This window comes from Xylocopa sonorina, chromosome 4 (assembly GCF_050948175.1).
Source record: "Xylocopa sonorina isolate GNS202 chromosome 4, iyXylSono1_principal, whole genome shotgun sequence".
Taxonomy (NCBI): Eukaryota; Metazoa; Arthropoda; class Insecta; order Hymenoptera; family Apidae; genus Xylocopa; species Xylocopa sonorina.
In genome coordinates, this window is record NC_135196.1 from 9,214,330 (window position 1) to 9,236,296 (window position 21,967).

The 21,967-nt window shown below is 39.9% G+C and overlaps 1 protein-coding gene across 1 annotated transcript; it reads right to left on the bottom strand.

Annotated features, from left to right (window-relative positions):
* Window positions 1-15,893: 15,893 nt before the first annotated feature.
* Window positions 15,894-21,677, bottom strand: Pka-c1 (Protein kinase, cAMP-dependent, catalytic subunit 1). Its single transcript, XM_076894285.1, has one exon. The coding sequence runs from the start codon at window positions 20,512-20,514 to the stop codon at window positions 19,453-19,455; it is 1,062 nt and encodes a 353-aa protein (XP_076750400.1). The 5' UTR covers window positions 20,515-21,677; the 3' UTR covers window positions 15,894-19,452.
* Window positions 21,678-21,967: the final 290 nt, after the last annotated feature.

The following is a 21,967-nucleotide window of genomic DNA, read 5'->3' on the forward strand; positions in this document are numbered from 1 at the left end:
TTTTGTCGAACGTTCCCAATTAATTATCGGGAACATAGTTAATTAACAGGGACTAAATAGTCGAAGGTTGCTCGCAGGATTTCGAGACATGGCCCTGAAATTCCCGGATAATAATCAATAACGCGCTACTAGGAGTTTGTACCGATTTTTGGTAGACACTTTATACGTTCCATTACCCTTTGCACTCGGAATTATTCCACAATTTTGTTACCTACTTCCTGCTATTTTAAGTGTTCTATTTGAAATTTTGTTTTATTTACAGACGTCGAGTCATACTCGACAGAGGAGAGCAAAGGATGAGAAAATAGTCTGTTAAATATACTCTCGATTAATAATCGAACAACTAATTACGCTTGAAAGGATATCTTTCGAATAGCGTTCATCATCTAGCTACTTACTAATCTACGAGCCATCGTCATCGAATAATGCGTACGTTACCGAAGAGTCTTTATCTTTTGGCCACTGTGCCCACTAATGGTCAAAGTGCACATTATCAGCGGCGGAAGGGAAACAGAAAACAGGCAATAATTAAGATCAAACAGTGCCGAAAGTAACCATGCAAACATCTCTCATTCTATGCATACCTCGGTTTATATGTACACGTAAATATTTCAGACCATCGAATTTAACTTGCACATGAAAACACGTTGTTCGGTAAACGCGCATTTTAAACGCGCGCGATACTGTTAACGCGACACTGTGATAACAAAGGCGTTCAAAGTTGACAATATCAAGTCACACTAGACGCGAGCGACTATTAAACGGGCAAACGCCCACACGGCTATGCCCAATGGCATTTGCGCTGCATTGAAACCAACGCGGTTAAGTCAGGACGATTAAATTCGTATACGCCATCGAAGCGACGTGTACCACCGTATCCGAGAACAACTCGTACCATTCTATGCTGCTCCGCTCTCGTGGTTCGCAATATATATCGCACCCGAACGGCGTCTCGCGTCTTATAAAATGTCACGCTGTGCGTTTCTCTGTATACTTGTACCGTGAATCTCGACGAACAGGTCGGGTAAATACGTAACACTGTCCAAAGAACACTCGCTACAGTTCTTCGAACCTTATCAGGGGCTGTAACCCACTCCCACCCCATTCACCTCAAAGACTATCGAGATATTAGAGCCCCAGATCGTCCCAATCTACCCTCGCCTTGCCAACCCCCTGTCATCGTCGTTGATTGCCCCTCTGGGACTTCGTATTACTCCAAAATCTCTAGCCTGCTTGTCACCCTCTCCACTTGTACTATCGCAATCGTGTCACGGACGGTACTTAAGACCGTCTCCGCGTTACGGGTCGACTTAGACGGTGGTGGCTTGCTTCTTGTTGCAACTGATTCTGCTGCATCCATGAACGATTCGATCGGCTCGAAAGAGAAATTCTCTGCCTCTCTGTATGTCTACTTAAGTATCAGATATCGTCAATCGAATAAAATGAGCTTGCATCTCGTTAATCAAACCCCAAACAACGATGAACAGAAGATTCCACACTTTTCGTAAGTTTCAATATCCTTCTTTTACAAGAACGGCAGAGAATTTCTGATGGATAACGCAAAGATTTAGTGTCGAAGAAAATCGTTCAGGACACCGTACTCGGTTGGATTAAAGTGACCGAGGTTCAAAGTGTTAATGACAACGATAGAACATTGCGACGCGACGCAAACTCCGTTCGCTTTAGATCGATATCGCCTGAAGTTAAATAATGAACGCGCGCCGAGGAAATATCATGGCGCTTCGTCCCACCACGAGCGCCATATGTTTAACAATTTCCGAAATTGCGTGAGATGGGTATAAAAGAGTCGAATGCCATTCAAAGTGAACCCTCTGGGAACACACCCTCTGTGGAGTCGGGACATTCCTCAACCCCCAACAATTAATTAAATTAATGTGTAATGTAATTATCTTTATTGGGGTAAACGATTCCGAATACGACTGCCTGCAACACTCGACCAACTATTTCATATCACGACTAAATACCATAAACAAACATAAATTAGTACGAAATAAAATTCTCATAAAATAAATAATATCGATTGCCAGCTTAACAAACAACAAGAAAATAAATGAAATACTCTTGAGATTCTTACAAATAGTTTAACTAATCACGAAACGAATGTCAAATCATGAGAAAAGCCAATGGTTAGCGATAATCAACGTTCCGTGAAATGGTATACGTCTGTCGCATTGTATTGACCCTTTATTTACGGACTTGCAAGTTTCCTCGTGGTACTATATTAATTTGAACGCTTTGGGACCTACTGGGTCCTTGAAATCCACTTCTACGTGATGACTTATAATGAAAATTATGCTACACGGTGTTTACTTGCAGCTAAATTAAGTATTTAAAAAAGTTAGCACAAATTTTAAAAGCTTTTCAGAAATTCAGTAAATAAAGGGTTAATCCACTTTTGCATAACTCGGGAAATCTCGGACGATGTAACACTCTCTGAGGTACGTAAGTTCCTATTAGACATACATTACATCCATTCAAGGTTCTCAAGGTTTGCCTCAATATCTCGTTACGACTAGAAGTAGGTGCGATGTAACAGAATTCTCTTCAATTTCAGTGATACGTATGCACGCTTAATGTACTATACGTAGTTAATATGCGTGCGTGTGTACGCGTGTATCACGTATGTATATCAGAGCATTGAAAACTAAATCGGATAAATGTGATGGAAAGACGGTTTTCTCCTTGCTCTAACACCTGAGATTCTCTACTCACTGATAACGAGATTATTCATTAGAAACAGGAGCTCGCACACCAATGATACCGATAAAGCTTATGATTGATCCAAGTCGATTTCACGAATGACATCAGACCTGTGTAATTACGTACATTCATCGATTACTAAAATTAATTTTAGCACACCCGTGTTACAATTATTTCCCACATTCTCCGACGAAAACGTAACGCTATCTAAATCGATGATAATTAACTCCCTCCGCCTCGTCGTTTTGAAGTAATTTCAGATGAACGGAGCTGATAATGAAAATGTTTCATTGTTCAATAGTGCACATTTTACTTCAAAGTATCCTCTAATTAGCGACGATGTTGAAAATGCATTAACTGTCAATTTTCATTCAACGTTTACTGTTACAAATAGTTGACGCACTCCAGTCACAGACGCGTTAAAGCTGAGACTAAAACTAAAACTTCCGCGGGACGATAAACCAATGACTTCGAAGTAAATTGATTAAGTACTATCGAGGGAGGGAGGGTGAGAGGCATTTTTAGAGGTAGGCAACGGTTGATCGATTTTCCTGGTCCTTCGTCTGCTAAATTCTTCTAAGCCGAAATAATGACCAGTGAGCAAATAAATTGGAAGATTCATTTAGCAAGCTATTCAAAAATCATTCGATACTCCGATGAAATCTCGTTCCGATATTTGTACGAATAATGACAAATTGTGCAAACAGTTTTACCATCCTTCGTAATACCAATGTTAAATACGTGCGTCATGATGAAGTAGAGCTTCGAGACAGACCTCGACGTATCGTTTTCATGGCATTAACACGTTGTCGTGAATGTCGTCTATAGACGTCAAACGTTTGGTATTGTAGACGCGAATGACGACTATTATTCGCCAATTTTTAGGAAAATTTGTTCGAAAAAATGAGAATTTTCTAAGTTTCAAATGTTCATCGAACTCCTCAAGAATCAAGTAATTAAAAAAATTTGCTTTCGCCGTCCATCATCGAATTCGTCAACATGTTAAGCGATAGTCCACGAAAAGCCACGGCACTTAAGGTCACGTACGTTCGTCGAACCACTAGCCATGGAAATATGTGCTGGAATACGGTTGTTAATCATGCATGGGTTCGTTCGTCAACCGATTGCAGAATTTCCAATCGGGCAACCTTCAATTATCTCACACCTGTGAAAGTCTGTACGTGCTTGGCGAGCGAAATTCATTGTTTAAACGACTGAATCGCCGAGTACGTCGAAAACTTCAGTTATTCCCGCGTTAGTGAATATTTCAAGATTATCCAGACATTTTTCTTTAACAACTAGGGCACTTCGAAGAACAATCTAAATGTCACTTAAAGAGATGTTCCAGGGGGGGGGGGGGGGGGGGTGTTGAACGATTACACGGAAAATGGCTCGATTAATGCTCCGCGTCTGATGTTCACTGTAATTGATTTACCGTTAGATGACTCCAGAAACTGCTAGGCCCCGCGGAACACTCTGTGCAAAGTGTCGATAAATCGATCGCGAGTGAAACACAGAGAGGAGCCAATATTGAAAGCTGCTGCATAATTACAATAATCGTTCGATACCGAGTTGTCGCATCTGGTGAGCAGACACGACATCGATGCACGGGATTATAGAGACCAACGACAGCGCATCGTAACTATTACTCCAGTTGGAACATATAATTAACGCCGCAATTTAAGACTAAGACGTTGGATGCGGAAAACCTATTCATTTCTTCAAACGGACCAGGTACACTCCGATAATTTCATTAACAAACGGAAAACAAATTTTTATAATCGTTTAATAACATTCTTAACGAAACAACGACGAATATATTCATTTTGAATGAATGAATTCTCTATCTCCTCAAAATACTTTATTTTATCAAAAGTTAAATCGATATCATCAATTTCATTCTCGTTCAAGAAACAGGTTAATATTGATAATTTCTATATATTATTCCTTATATATACGAACGTTCATTTGACTAACGAAATAATTTTAGATCTCGAGAGATTACGTTAAAAACGTGTTGCACAACGAAGTTCTCACTTTCCCTTAGGAAACAAGAATTTGGCTACGATTAATTAAGAAAGAGCAGAATGTGAATGTCGCAACAACGATCGCAGGCGATGTTTAAAAGAGTAATTCGCAATCGTGTTCGCAGTCCGCCTTCTTTCGACACGGGTGGGACAAGAGACCGACGGAAATGCCGCCCGTCGAACAGGCTGCCTTTTCCTATCACCAAATTTGGAAGGAAAGAATAACGAGGCCAGTGTAACCGCTCCATTTTAAGACCATCGGTGGGCACAAAAAAAATTCTGCGGGCGGTTGAACAGCTAATGAATACGCATAGCCTTCAGAGGTCGAGACCATTGTGTACGCAAAAGCAACGAACTTCGTCAAGGCTAATTGCTTTGCATATGTACAGGTACAAGCACGTCAGGGTTCCGCCTATCTGTATTTCGTACATCAAAACCAATTTCACACAATGAACGGTAATATATATATATATGTACATACGCAAAAAACATAAGAACATATAGTTATGTTTTAAATACACATTGAATCTTCGCTTTGTTTAAATGAAAGTAATGATTACTGTTGACAACCGTTCGATGAATGTATTATTCCAAAGGCAAAGTGATCGACTACATTTATCAAAAATTGCTCACTTCTGTTATCAAAAATACGCGATTAATACTGTCCATTTTTCAGGGGCCATTCAAGTAAGATCGATCGGACTAGTTTCTGTGTAACTCAAACTCTGATATATTTTCATTCCTAAACTTTAATCGTAACAGTTTCCTCTACATTAGAACGGAAATGAAATTTTTTCATAGCATATTTTAATAACATATTTCAATACCATTTTATCTTGCGTAATTTAGTTGCCCCCGCAGAAAATTCTAGGAATGGCCCACTTTCGAACTGCTCGAAAACGACGGTGTCCCTAATCTACCGCCCCCTAAGTTACTGTCTAAACGTCTAAACACGATATGTCGTTCGCAATAAGCAGCAAGCAGCGGAAATGCTAATTTCACGCGAATACCGAAGTACGTCCGTGCCCGAGATTTATCGGAAACCGAGGAAATTCGCGATCAAGGCGTTCGAGCACGAAATAATTCACCGGGAAAATTCCGAAACTCCGTTAATTTGATTTCTTGTTCGTTAGGAATTTCAGCGCGCCGATCACGAAGAAGATGAATAGAGGGAGGTCTGGGGTGCATTCCCGGCGTTTCCGTTCCGCCCTGGCCCGACCCGTAACAGCCGAGAAACTATAACGCCTCGAAGGCAACTACTTGGCTTCGTACTCGTAGCCGCGTTCGTTTCGACAGGAGACAGTAGTCGCTATCCAAGTTGCATCACCATACTAAAATTGCGCGATACGTCAATGGAGTGTTCGACAGATGGAGAACGCCGCTTCAATTACGTCGGATATTTCCGATCAACGTTTCTTACGTGAAACGGATCTTATCTTCGCCGAGCGATCAAAAATCGTTACCCTCTACGAACCCGTTGTCAATCACGTGGCCCCGTGATAGTGACAAGAGCGGTACCGTGCATGCTTGTCGATAAAACATTCAGGAATCGGGAGCATGCTACGTTAAATCAACGCGAATAGAAAAATATCTACTTGGTGTAATATATAATAACGAGAGAATAATTTTTCCCTTAGACTTTGGTTCGACGAAAATTCGATTGAATCCAATCGTATCGAATATCGATAATTTCTCGACTAATTCAATTTTTATATCTTAATTTTTATTTTGCCTTTACAAACGGATTTTACTAATTCACGTTAATTCCGTTTGCATAAAACGTACATGCGAAATTATAATTCCGGGGTACAAACGTTCAAATAATATCCATGACTAGTACACCGTGCAACATTAGCACTCGAACCGGTAAGCACAGATGTCCAATAGTTTGCATTTAACTGGCCGCTTAATGTCGGTAAATAGACAACTAATCGATCGATATTCTAACTCATTTTGGTGTGCGAAGTTTTTTAACGCCAAATCAAAAATTTTATCTTCAGATATTTAATAGCTTCCGAGGTATTGATAAGAAAATTTCGATGTATAATACATAGAACTCTGCCTATACAACACGTTACTTTCGCTGGTAGCAGTATTTAGTCAGTTTAGTATCTACGATGTGTTCCACGAAAGATCGATTATATTTTATCATTCATTAAAACACAGATTATGCGCAGAATATCGCATCATTATTAATGCACGAATCAATTTGTCAAATAATCTCGAATAAGGATTACCGGTCACGCAATGGAAGTCACTCAGAAATATATAGTTGAAACGGTACACGTACTTTTATTTATGTACATGGAACACCCTGTAGAGACTGAGACCGATATCATCGTTGGGTCGTCAGCCATTCGACACTGTCGGCAATCGACGACGGCGACTACTACAACAGTGACTATTATAGTAGCAACATCTAGATAGGCAGTATTCAATGTATTAGTTACGTATATACAGACAGCGTTCTATAAACTGTACTCGAAATTTTTTATTAAAACGTCGGAAACCAATAAAAGCTGAACGCTACAATTTTAGGTCTGGAATCCACCCCTTCGACTCTCCCCCTGTTTTAATTTTGATATCGATCGTTCAATGTTTCCTATCGAAAAAAATAAAAGGAAAAAACACTCAAATTTACGATCACGAATTACAACTTTGATATGTTAGTTACATCAATACGAACTGCAACACCAATCGATTGATTACTCATTTACTAACGTTACAACGCCAAAAAGGTTTATACATGTATGTCATGCGATCGAAACATAATTAATTTGAAGATCCTACTCGCAACTGAAAGAGAGCAACGAAATTGAAATGCTTCCCCAAAAAATTCCTGGACTAAACTCCAACTCCTTACGACCCCCACTGATTACGCGTGTTAGCGTCAACTATTTACCGCCTTTTAGCTCAATATCAGATTTGAGTTGCGTTTATTAATCCTCGATCTTATTGGCTAAAACAGTTTACAGTTAGGGTTAAAATTATATTTTATTACTAGCAGAGTATGTCTTTGTTTTATTGGACCACAATCTGTGCCAAGAGTGTGACTTGTAAGTAGTTACAAGGTAAGAGGTTTACTTTAGAATATCATACATCAGACAGAGATGTGTATCTAAAGAACAATGACACCGTCCTACTCAGAATGATGATATTATATCGCCACATCAACTGTCCACGATTCACTTTCGATACGATCATTAATTCCTTAGCGGTACAGCCGTTACAGAAAATATTTACCTCTCTTCCTTTACTCATCGAATGTCAACTACACGCGTTGCCTGTTTTCCGAACAATATGTCACACGATCGGCTGATTAATCAATATTCCAAAAGCGTTCGCTTTAATAAAAACCTGTGTCTAACAACCAAACTAACCCAAGTAGGTATGTACGTAATAATTTTACTGCACTCTTTACATAATTGGGTTTTGCGGAAAGATACTTGGATTCAATTCTTTATATTCTCGCAAACAAACTGACCAAGTTTCTCGATAACGATAAAAAGAAAAGACTTCTATTCTAGTACTACTGAAAAGTAACAAAAGTGGACTTGGGTTAGTTTGGCTCTTAGGTACAGAATTATATACAGAACACAGTAGACCAGATTAACCTTGGATAATTCCCGAATCAATATATCTGGGAAACAATGCACATCTTCGAGACAAAAGGTAGACGCCTTTTAAGGGTCAAAAGAGTTATATTTTCCTATGGGCAATGCGTGTGATTTATCTAGAAACGTAAAATCGTGTCGGGAAAGAATATTTCAAGTTCATGTAATTAGAAGCAAATTAAGTTGGCTAGGAAAAATTTCCAGATCAAAGTGATCTAGTATACGCTGGAGAAGGTTAATATCACACCCGTCGCAAAAGTGATAACATTTTTAAAATCGCATTCAAGAACTCGATAAGATACAGGGAGAGCCTCAAGTAGAAGACATGAAAGAAGAGTTCAATCTTCGCCGCACTTTCCAGCCAATTAAAGAATCCTGGGTCGAAGAAATGGACAAGGACACGCGATAAGGGTTTTGCGCCCTCGTTCCGTGAACAAGGAGCTGTTATATAGTCAATTGGACTTTTAGACACACGCTCACGTAGTCAAAGTCGATAAGTAACAAATACTGGTTACAACTAGACTCGAAGATCACGTACTAGTTCGATATTAACGTTCATAGCACAGGAATTTTGTAGAATTTCGTCTTCTTCACACCTCTGTGATAACCAAGCGCGTTGTACGTAGGAAATAACGCGCGATTAATGTCAAGAAACTTTTAAGGACAATAAACTTTATACCCCAACAAACTGACGTTTCAAATCCTAATTGGAAAGTGTTTAATCCATTGCGAGTTACGATCTTATTAGTATAATGTATTCGAAGAATGCTATATGTTATACAATGTTGGGTTAAGAGCAATGAAAGAAGCAAAAATCATGACCAAGAAGACCTATTCATTCGAGTTATCCCTCGCTCATGAATACGTCTTTGACTTAACTCGCATAACGGTTGGGCCCAACGTGTGAGAGAATAAACGAAGAAAAAGTGAGAGATATCAACTGCAGAGTTACTCAGGATGTCGATGAAGGTATCGGGGGGACGTTTGGTCCCATAAACCAGAAGACACACAACGTGTACGAATATATGACCGCGTGTCTTTTGCGTGTAATTATCGAAAGAATTAAAATTTCGCTCGGCAATGAAAGCAATTGGTAGCGGTGCGATGTTACGTGGTTTATTCACATCGAAAGCATCGAGAATTGGCTATCTACTTATGCGTCGGAACATCTTGAGAAGCAAAAACACTATCGTGAGGCACAGCCACAGATGAGGAACGTCTCGTCGGCTCAGAGACCCGACAATTAATTTACTACGGATGGTTCTCCTTTTGCGCACTTGATAACGTTACTGACCCAATGAGTCGGAATTGCTTCTCAAGTCGGATCAAATCATTTTACACTTGATATAAAAAAGGACAGGAGCCTCCCTCGAAAAGGCATTTCCCGGGTCGCTGGGAACTAGATTGCATTCGTGTAATTGCCGCGATAAAACCGAATAACGTAACTTCGAGTTGCGCACAGTGAAATTGATTCGCGAGATCGGAAGCTCTTACGAATTTTAATTTCAGACGATTGAAAACAATTCATTCTTCTTTCTGATCAAATCTCTCTCTTCTTATAACGCGAAAGTGAAAGATCACGATGAATACGGAGTTAAAGAACTTATAAAAGGCTAAACACGAAGAAGATCCGTTCACTTTTGTTTCTACGAACCCGAAATGTATCCATCTACAGAAATATTCTACGTGTTACGAAGTGTATCGTGAACATCGCAACGAAGTAAAGCGTAACCATAATGACGCGACTACTATCTATTATAACACAGGTGAAACAATTGGAGGAGGCAAGTTTACAATTAAAATCTTTTTAGCATCCTCACACGTTCCATTACGTAACCACGAATGTTCAAATAGAGTCATACTTCACGCGAGCAATTTAGGTCTCTCAATTTCCGTTTTCTTCAGTTCTAATTACGGCGGTAAACATTTCCGTTCATCTCGAAATTCCGTTTCCCCCTCGCGTTCCTTCATTTTCCGCGAGCCACCATTTATTTAAGCACCGAGATATGAAAGAGACACAGCAGCGCGTTGGCTGTGGGACAAACCAGTTCAGGATTACACACGAGAAATACAAATATATTATAACGTGTCTCCGCAATTGTATCTTTGTACAATACGGAAGAAAGAAAGAGATACAATACCAGTGACTGTTCGACAGACAGAAATAAACGTAATTACAGCAGGTGAATAGGAATAGTTGTTAGATATTCAATGAAAAACTGTGCAAATCGTTAAAATTATTGAAAAGCCCGTACCCTTTTAAAAAATGAAGTATCCTGACGCTCTTCTAACAATACAGCTTGTTTCGTAAGAGATAATGACACTGTTACATAACTCGAAAAGTAGAAAGAAAGAAGGGAACGAGGTAAAATTTAAGAAAATCGTCGAGAATATCAGAGTACTACGTGTAATTGTAAAAATTTGATGGAAATTATTATGCGGGTCTAATTGAAAATGCCTATTTTCTTACGCTGATCATTGAAACAATATTACGAGTGTTCTATCCGGAATTCATCGTCACTGTCATAATTAAAACGGTATTAATCAATAATCACTATTGGAACTATTAATCAATAGCCTGAAGAGTTGATAAAATTCTTTTTTTTTCTTTTATGATCGCGTAGAAGAACCTTTTCATCAATTTTCTGCCAGTTATTTCCGAAGTGTCACTGCATGGTTACTACAATGCTCGTCTTGTCTCAAAGTAAATTGATCGTTAATAGCTCAATCGTAACTTTTACAAGCCTGAGCTGTCATAGACGTTCTATGTCACTTGTGCTGCTTCACTCTTTAAAATTATTATCCTCGTTCGTTGTCTCTTTCTTTCTTTATCCACTTCTTCCGTCTATCTCCACCTCTTATTGAACAATTATTTTGGTCTGTGCCTTCTTAAAAAGCTTGACTCGAAAGTAAGAAAATTTTGAAGTATCGACATGGTACGGCGTGACATTATAAAATTAACCTTTAAAGTACACGATTCCTTTAAAAATTTATGTTCAAAAAGTCGTAAAAAGATAAATGAAAAGATTCGTTTAATTAATTCTTGGTAGCTAACACGCGTACAGAACGAGCAAACAAATTAGCAGATAAATTGTTATGACAATTATTACAAGATCAGTAAACCTGTCTGCCAGAAAGATACTGACGCGTTTCGACAAAGAAAAATGAAGAAACTCGGCATTTTCGATAACTCCTGCACTGAACTGGAGGGGTCGTCGATGCAGATGTCCATCGCCGTTCGGAAAATGGATTCTACCTCAAACCGTTTCTATGCGAGGAGCTTGATTCGCGATCGTTTATGGAATTTAATTGCATAACGACAACGCGAAAACTGGCTGGTATCGTTAAAATTTGCACAGTGTACCAGTACTATCGAGTCACCTCGTATAGATGCATTCTAACGTGCAATTGGTTTGTATTGCGCGATACTTTCACCGGATTTGACGAACTAAACGGCACAACACTTATCGATTTTCACGGGAAACACCCGTCAGAAAGAAAAGAGATCGTCTGCAAGTTGATAAAGTTCCAATGACAAGAAAATTTCCAAGTCCATATATCGTTCCATCGTAGTCGTCTGATATTATCGAGCACTCTCTTAACCCCTATCCTCCTTCCTTTCCACTGATTCTCCTATTAAAACGTCACAACGGTTTGTCTATTGTACGAAGAAAGAACCATTGCCTCGCAGTACGTATGCGCGCATGCGTTTTCCTTGTGCGTGTTATTCATCGATATTGAATCTATTAATTCGAGAGTGAGCCGTTCCCAACGAAACTTGATGTATCTCGTGCCATTCTCAAAAGCATTCGTCTCCAAGCATTCGTCTTCAATTTTCTCAAACATTCAAGTAATACGTCGTAACGACTCTATGTATAACTTTAAATGACGAAACGAAAGAGACATATTCTCTGTACAAATAAATTATATTCTCGTAATTGTAGAATTAAAAATTTGGACCAATTCGTTGAATTAAGTGTTATGCATAAATCATATCATAAGTTGTTGACAAGAATTGGTATTGCACAAGTTTCATGAAGAAGTTGTAGAAACGAAAGAATGGCAATTAGCATCTACGTTTAAGAATATGCCAGCATAAAAACGTCCCTGTAAATTAGGTCAAAGCACATTCTAATTCTGGAATACTCGCAGAACTCCCGGCAAATGTAAAGGTATTAGGACAGCTATTTTTGAAACGTAAAACCAACACGAACATCTGACATTTGTCGTTGACGATAATTCACAAATATTATCTCTTCCAAGGGATATAGCAAATTCGGGTGACTCAAATGACAGCAGCGTGTTGAAAATAATTATACAGAGTGTTACGTTCCTCTGTATGAATCGAATCGTTATTAAAATTATATAACATGAAACTTTCACGAGAAAAAATTCTGCGTCGAGAGTGTACACTACCCAAAGCATAAAATTCAAACTTTCAAGCCTAGCGCAAAAAAGGAGAAAAGAGTTTTTCATTTTAGACTTCTGAAATATAATTTAAGTCCGACTGCAAAGCCTCGTTCGGATCGGTCAAGTTACTTGAATCCACGTCGCCTGAATTTAAGCAATTTGAAAGCACTTTACCAATGTGAACATGTTTGCGACTTATTTAGCTTAAAATGTTATTTCACGTTTTTCTATTCGTTCTCATTACTCGAATCTCTTGAATTCGTTCACTAGTAGCGTTATATTTGAAGCGATCTATCGTAAATACGTGCTCTCTGTGAAAAATAACCGTCCCTGAACTCTGTTTTAGTTATCGACAAGGTAAAGTCTTAGAATTACTTTAGTTAAAATTATATCAAAACGAGTAATTTCACTTGTACAAACACGAACGAATTCGAGGGATCAGGAATCAGGTGTGCGACTTGATTGATTCAAACGAAGCTTATGATTCAGCAAAAGCGTGTATAAAAGAATTGTCATGATCAGAATCATTACGAGATTCAAAGAATTTGAGGTATTGGAAGTAATAGTTAAATCAATTACTTATTCAAAGAGATTCACTTCCTGCACAGTATACATCGACAAGATTTAGCTAAAAAAGTAAAAAGATTACGACTATTCTGCAATATGCAATATATGCAATATTAATGGATGCCGAAGGCGAAGCGTTACATGACATGAGATAAAACAATAGTATAACGCAATTGACCGCTTTCCATGAGTGGAATTGCACTTGATCTACGTTCAATAAATAATTAATGCCAATTCGAGCGCCTAAGGATGACAGACGGAAAGTAACCACCAGCACACACGACTGTTAGCCATAAGTTTAAAACCATCTCCCTTACTATGATACACTCTACTATAATAACAACATTTATAAAACATTGATTACACTTAACGGTCACTGCCCATGCTTGAACTTGCTCATATCTATATCGATGACACATATATAAATTAATGTTTTAATAATAAATAGAAAGAATAGAGGTAATCGACACAAGTTAATAATTAAAAAGTTTTTCATTTTGAAGAAAAGAATTGCTATTAAAATAAAATGTCGTAATAAAAGAGTAAATAATAAAAAGAACTTGCAAGTTTTATAAAAAAAAAAAGAAGAAAACAAAATGAGTGCGTACAAACTTTTACATCTACATAATACATACAGTGGCCTCGAACTTATAACTACTGACACATTTCTGTATGTTTGGAATTTCGGAACGTTTCATAGATATATATTAAAACGCTAAATGTAATCGATCATTCTTTTTTATTTGCAAAACTAACTGACCACCGATAAATTCCTACTTTTGCCACCAGTGAACTGCTTCTGCAAAAGAAGAGAAACGAGAATCCCTTAAAGATTAATAAACCAATCATAAAATAGTTCCCTCTCTCTTATCGACAAGTATATACAATCATCTGCAGACTCGCAGACCGACAAAAGACACGTAAAGTGCCAAGAACAAAGAGAAACAAAGTGTCGTTACCAAAGTGCATGCGCCTCCAACGAATGCAATTTACCACTTACGATATGAACTTGAACGAAGATGCTTTCGATATAGTTACGTAAATATTTATACATATATATGTGTGAATAATTAAAATAGTATCAACGCACGTAGGTGAAACAATGATTGTGTAACGAACTGATCGGTGAACCAAGAGATAATCTACTTAGAAATAGAATAATAGCTGCACGCAGTTATGTGAAATATCGAACTGAAGTGGAAAGTGTAAGTGGATAATGTACAAGAATACGCGATACATAATAGAAAACGATTCAGCGAGACGTTTTATGGCGAATACAGAGGAAAGAATTGCTTAAATTGCAAACGTAGCGAAACTACAACGCAAATAAACCCGACGGTATACGTAGCTTAAAACGTTCACTTACAACTAATATTTACAAGATCTCTGTGTACCCGCAATTCACGGTCTTCTTTAAAAGATTTGCCCCCGAAACACACGGAATCTATCTTCCCTGACTCTTGTTACACAGATATGACTCAACATACACTAGTCTCTGGAAATAAATATTGTTCGAATGCATTAACATCACATTAAGACGTAATCTGCGACCATTCATGCACAAGCTATTATCGTATCCACTGAAAGTAATGCGTGCAGGAGAAGAGGTCTTATCTCTTCGAATCCTCGTGTTGTACCGATAAAACTTAGACGAGAGCCTTATATAATTGCCCTAGGACAGTTACGAGTAATCAATCAAACACGATCCACAACACGGAGCACACTGTAAAGCACATTTTCGCAAGATTATCTCATTCGTAACAGTTATCGGTAATCGTCCCAAGAATTCTGATCGTCTGTCCCCCTCGCTGATGTGTGTAAAAAATAATTTGTGAAAAATATGTGAAATAATTTTGCGCGAAAATAATGTAGATATAAGACCAACCAGTCTAAATTTTGGTGGAAGGTAATCCCAATAACAATTCCAATGCGAATGTCACATAAATATTTTTGAAGTTATAAATGAAACGAATCTATACTTTTTGGACAACATAATCTCAAAAATCAAAGGTTGATCGCTTTCACGAATTTGACTACTCCATCTCAGGGATCCAAACGGACAAACTGAATACTCTATACTTCTCAAACCAGAGACAGAAATGATAGTTTTTCAGAGTACAACTGTAAGGGAAGAATAACAAGAGATAAGACGATTATGATATCAACAGCTGTAAAGTCGACATTAACGGTTCGATGTTACGTATGTGTATACACGGATAGAACGCCAACCAGAATTTCGCAATTCGAATTTCATTTTGGTCGCAAGGTTCCTCACCAAGAAATTCGCACTTCCTTATCCATGCCTATATTTCCGGTTTTTATTTCATCTAATCTTACAGCACATGTATACTTAAGGCAGAGGAAATACACATACTAGAAGTTACGAACGCGAGAAAGAAGAACGACTTATTGTACAGATATTCATGAATTTCGTATGCTACAACATCCTTATTTGCTGAAATTGATGCCACATTAGTATTCGGAACAAGTTAGGAGATGCATGACACATCATTTAAATGCATATTCCTCAAAGATTCCTCAAAGATCCCTAATCACTACGAGCATACAGTCCCTGATATATTTGCAAAAAAAAAGTCGCCAACACCACAACGAATTCTGCTTGTAAGTGTGTCTCCGCGATAGTCGACTCGTCAGTTTAGTTGCTTCCCGGCTTATCTTCTGTTTACAACCTATATAAACGGAGTTTCGAGCATGCTTGGATTCGGATGAAAGCCCCGTGTACAGCTGCATATGCGAGGCTGTAAGAAACGTCTGTTACCATGTAGCGCAAATAGTCACCTAACGGCGATCGAAACATACCAAGTAACCCAATCCCAATCTAATACCAGCCGAATTAATACTCTAATTAATTTGACTTGTGAGTATTGGATTAGGATCGAGCTGCATCGGAAGTTTCGATCGTGTTATATATAATAGTAACAGATATTTCTTACACCCTCGCATGGCCAGCTGTGCACAGGGTTTTCAACTGTCCCAAACTTGTAGACGCAATCCACTGGAGATGTGGCGGTCTCTTTTCACAAATATACCAGAAAACTACGAATTTACGACAATCCACATCATCATCATCATCCTTGAAGTATAAGCTTTCGATCGATGTATGATACACCCACCTTCCTACTCGTTGTCCTAAATAATAAAGCCAAATTTCGACACATCTTATACTTGGCCAATGTCAAGGGTTATCTGCGCTGATAAACATGCGCAGTCAATTTGAAAAAACTATACGAATGGCTATCAACTATATTCTTGTCAAGAGAAGATGTTGAAAGAAACTCTGTTGAAGAAAATGTACACTCTTTACGTTGGTGTCATTTGTATCGCGTACGTACGCGATATGCAGATACAAGCACGCTCGTGATACGCGTAAAAGTAAGTCTCATAAAGTAATTTTACTTGCGTTAGCCGTACGTTCTCCTTCTCCCGTTCAGCCTTTTTTCATTTCAGCTGCAACTTCGATCGTTAAGTTTCCTTTCTCCCAATTGAAAAGAGAATGAAGTTGGACGAAAGTGGAAACCGCAGTAATTCCCAGATGTTACCGCAACGTGGATCATGGATTTACCCGCTCTCTTTTGCTCTTTCATTCTTTCCTTGCCTTTCATTCGCTCTTTCTCACTTTCACACTTTCACAACGATCACTGGATTGACTAAAGATTCGATCAAGCCACCAAAATCGAATTAATACGATACCTCTGACGTACACCTAACCGACTTCATGCCAACGTTGAACTACGAAATTGTTCTTCCATCGCGTGATAATCGAGTATAATTCGTCGGATTCTGATTGGGAACCGCGCCATTGCGTTATGAAAAAGCCAATTGCAGAACATTCGTAAAAACATATGCACTCTACAGAACGTGCGACTTTTAACAAAGGTATCCGTGTATCGGACGTTCTCGTTTTACAAATTTCATTGTAAAATCAATCCTTATCACGCGATCGACGCGTGTCGAATCTGTCCACGCCCAGAATTGGTGTTTCTTTGGTTCTTGGCATTCCTCGCGTTAACTGCTCATCGGATTTCGTTTCAGTAAATATATGGTGTCACAAAGAGTCCCATGTGCTCGATCTTAAAAGCAAATTTGAATCAACCTAGAAAAATTTAATAAACACATCTTCCAGCGAAAACAACTTCACCGTCACTGTTACTGCTGCTGTTACTGTTTTAAATTCAATTCATCTTTCCTTTCGTTCTTTTTCTCCGTTCAATTATGCCTTCTGCCTCGCCGATCTGTTACTTCGAACAGTCTTCTCACGATTTCAGTTAACATGCCTCTCTGTACCGTTCAATGAAATCACATTTCGCACGAATACGCGTTTCCCTCGGCAATCTCGTGCGTGTGCTTCGTTCATTTCTCTTTCCTCTTGCACGAATACAGAATTGCTCGTATGTTTACATACTCCGTACTAAAAGTGCAGCTCTATATAAAAGATAATGTTGCCCCTTTGCGCATAGCAACTTAAGGCGGTGTAATTATATGTGAATACTCTTACGATGTATCTATGTACGAACGTCAGTGGTCCTCTATTAAAAACGTTCCAAAAACGAATCCTTATTTTGCTCGTACTCCGTCGATTGTATTTTTAAAAATACTCTTCTCTCTTTCTCGCTCGCACTCTCTTTCTCTCTCTCCCGCTCACTTTCCTCATCCTTTTCTCCTTTCTTTTTCTGTATCACTTACGTAAGATGCAATAATTCAACAATTCAATATTTTTTTCTTTTAATAAGTCACAATGTACTATAAAAAAGATCTAACTTTCTCTCTCTCTCTCTCTCCCTCTCTTTCTCTTTAGCTTCCCTCCTATCTCTTTCTCTCCCTTCTTCCTTCCATTTGTTTCTCTCGGATGTTGTCAACAGCGAACGATCGATGAAAAACGAGTCATATATAAATATTACTCCCACGGAATAATCGTGTGACGACTAGCTATTATAAATACGGATCGTATCGTGGCAAAAATTCTTTCTCAACATAGAATAAACACAAGATATTTGTAGACAAATAGACAACAATGCATGACATGGAAACTGGTTTGTTAATGTATATTATCCTCTCCCGGCAAGTCTTTTTGTAAACTTTGCACGCGCTAAAAGAGGCAAGACAAATGAAGAAGAAAGGCGTGGTGTAAAGGAGACCCGGGATCGTTCGTTAGGAATTACAGTGACACTATATATACAAAGTAACTCGGGTAGAATGACGTTTCTGATGCTAATAATTGTTATCGAGAGCAAACTTTACACACGCCTCCTCCGTAAACCGGGTAATAAAGCCTTTTTAGGGAACATATGTGTGCGCGTGTGTGCATGTGTGTACGCGCACACGTACACAAACACGTCATCATTCTCGTACGTTAATATATCAGTTATTTGACTAAAAAAAAACATGTTTTCTCATGTAAAAAGTTGTGGTGGAGTGGTGGTGATAGTGGTGATAATGATGGTATGTGTGAACGCACACGTGCCCGCATGTGTTATGCATGTTTATATACGATATCTGTATATGTAACAAAGGGTAGTTTTCTTTAGTGCATTACGTCTGCTTCTTTCTGTCTCTCTTTCGCTCTCTTCGCCGGTTTCTTACTCCTTTTCTCACAGTACGCTCGATAAAGGCGTTTTGCCGTGTTTCCTTCGTATACTCTTTTCGTTCCCCTCAAAAGTTCGGTAATAACAAAGCGCAAAATCTACCATGTGCTTTTTGTATATGTTTATCTCCCTTCTTTCCTCTCCCTTCCTCCACATACTTGTAATCTATCCTCTCTCTCTCTCTCTCTCTCTCTCTCTCTCTTTCTCTCTCCCTGTACACTTTGCACCGAGCTTGCCCGCAAATGCACACAATTATACACGCGCACGCACACACATGTACACGCTTTTTTTTCTATCTTGCATGCATGTAATATATGCTTCCTTACGCTCTCTCGTTCTCTCTCTCTCTCTCTCTCTCTCTCTTTCTCTCTCTCTCTCCCTCCCCTAATATGCCCGTCTCTCTTACGTCATCTATCTTTCCCGCTCGAAAGTAAACGAGCAACGAGCGACGAACCATCGCGTATGAGTAAATACGCGACACGTGTTCCCATCTTCGGTCCATGTGAAAATTCAGAATTCGGCGAATTCCTTGGCGCACTTCTCGGTCAACGAAATCCTAAGTGTCTCCTCCTCGTAGTCGTCGAAGTTGCTCGTATCTCCGGGTCCCTTGCATTTCGGTATGAACGGAGCCTCGATTCTTTTTTGGAAGACAGCTATCCAATCGGTACTGGCAAACCACTTGTGACCCTTGATGTCGTTCACACCGGCCTTCAGATTGCCATACCTTTTGGTAAGGTCGACTTGCAACAAGTTACGCAGCAAGTCCTTCAAGTCGGATCCAAAATGCGAGGGAAATCGTGGCTTTCCGTTAACGATTTTCTCGTAGATCTGAATCGGTTGGTCAGCGAAAAAGGGTGGATAACCAGCGGCCATCTCGTAGACGAGGACACCGAGCGCCCACCAGTCTACAGCTTTATTATAACCTTTGCTGAGGATGATTTCAGGCGCCAGGTATTCCGGTGTCCCGCACAAGGTCCATGTTCTACCCTGTACCCTTTTAGCGAAACCGAAATCTGTGACTTTCAGGTAGCCCTGCGAATCGATCAACAAATTCTCCGGCTTAAGGTCCCTATAGATTAAGTCGAGGTAGTGTAGGTACTCGAACGCTAATACGATTTGTGCCGCGTAAAAGCGCGAATGCGGTTCCGAAAACCGACCGACCTTCCGTAGATGGCTAAACATTTCACCGCCTGGCACATACTCGAGGACCATATAAAGATACGAGTTATCCTTAAAGTGAAACCGCAGGGAGACGAGGAACGGGAAGCTGATCGCCTGCAGTATCCTCTTTTCGTTAAGCGTGTGTTCAACCTGCTTCAGTTTCACGACTTTCTGCTTATCGAGTATCTTCATGGCGTAATACTCTCCGGTCGGTTTGTGTTGTACTATCATGACACGGCCGAACGAGCCAGTGCCGAGTGTCTTAATCCGTTCGAAGTCGTCAAGTGCAGCAGTGTTCGTTGGATTCCTCTTCCACTTGTCCTCGAACTCCTTCTTTGCCTTGTCGAGGAACTCCTTGACGCTCTCGGCAGCATCAACCTTTTTGTTCGCAGTAGCGGCATTGTTGCCCATCTTAACAGCCGCGCTCGTACCCGAGCCTGCCACGGCTCTACGCAGCTTCAGAAGTTCTAGAAGACTGCGTCTTCGTTTCCGTTTATCTTCTCCCACAGCCGAGCCTACCAAGGCCCCGTTGAACTCCGGCCTCTTCAAAATTTTTGCTAAGTTTTCCGTACTTTTACCGTTACTTCCAACACTGTACGCAAACCTTCCCTTTTATCGTATCCTCTCCTATCGTCGCCGACGATCTATAACAGTCTCGGACTCGATGAGCTCGTCGGTGCTAGCCCTATGAGACCTATACACCTCCAATAGGGCACTCACACTTACGCAAGAACAGGGCACACGCGCGCACCGCACGACGGTGATGTATACCTCTACCGGTGGTACTATCCCTTTCTTTTTTTCAGTTCGATTCACTAAACAGAAACCGGAACTTTCGCACTTTCGGCTCGAACCTCAGTGGTCTCTTAATCGCACGACAAAGCAAGACCAAACGATTTCGCGCGGAAAAATGGGTCAGCATTAATCCTCATCCGCACCTCGCGCCATCTTCCCTGTCAATTGTACTAGCCCGTCTTTACTGTCGTCCACTAAAACCGTCTCGGTCTTTCCTTTCGTATCCCCTGCTCTCTTTACGTCTGCCTTCGGCCGTGGCTTTTCCTACACTGCAATGGCTCTCCTCGATGTGACTTGTCCCACTTGCTCGTTAAATCAAAACACTGTGCACTAGTCGGGGCCTCGCAACGATACGAACCGAGCGGCAGAATCGCGTAGGTCAGAGGCGATAGTTTGAACGAAGGTCGAACGAAGTGAGAACAAACGGGAACAACGTCGGTTTCGATCGTTCTCAACCCTCGGAACGCTTGCGAAACGTCGTCTGCTCAATTTACACAGCACGCACACATAAACTTACGAGGCATAGACGTATTAAGTGAACATCGCGAACGAATGTTAAATCGCGTCTTCTCGCGATAGGAAGTAAAGTACGCGCTATCGCACTAAACACACTAATTCTATTACTATAACCGCGGACTGATTTTAAGCTCTCAAAAAACGTAGCAGGCGGCGATAGCGGAGACAGTCGGTACCGTTCCTAAAGATGGCGACGCGGCTCTCTCCGCTGGCTCGTTCAGGATTTCGCACGGATGCGAAAATGACGAAGTGCCGCTCTACGAAGCGAGAGAGCTACTGTGCTGCATGGATCAGCTATTGCTTCAACTTATCACCGATAGATGTAGCACGGGAAAGTTTAATGATACTCTCGATAGGTGCTGCCATCGAGCGAAAGCGTCGACGTACTTTAATTTCAAAGTAACCCGTTCCTCGCTCCGAAATCGTCAAGGTTTTTCGTACTGGCTCGCGGAACGTTTTGTGTCATCGTTTCGATAGAAAATGTGGCTCTATGAGTCATCGAGGAAAAAGTTGTAAATATATTGTGAATAGTTTGCCAGATTTCTAGTCGAAG

Excerpts from the sequence above, each read along its gene's own strand:
- Pka-c1 (XM_076894285.1), bottom strand. The coding sequence starts at position 20,514 with ATGGGCAACAATGCCGCTACTGCGAACAAAAAGGTTGATGCTGCCGAG.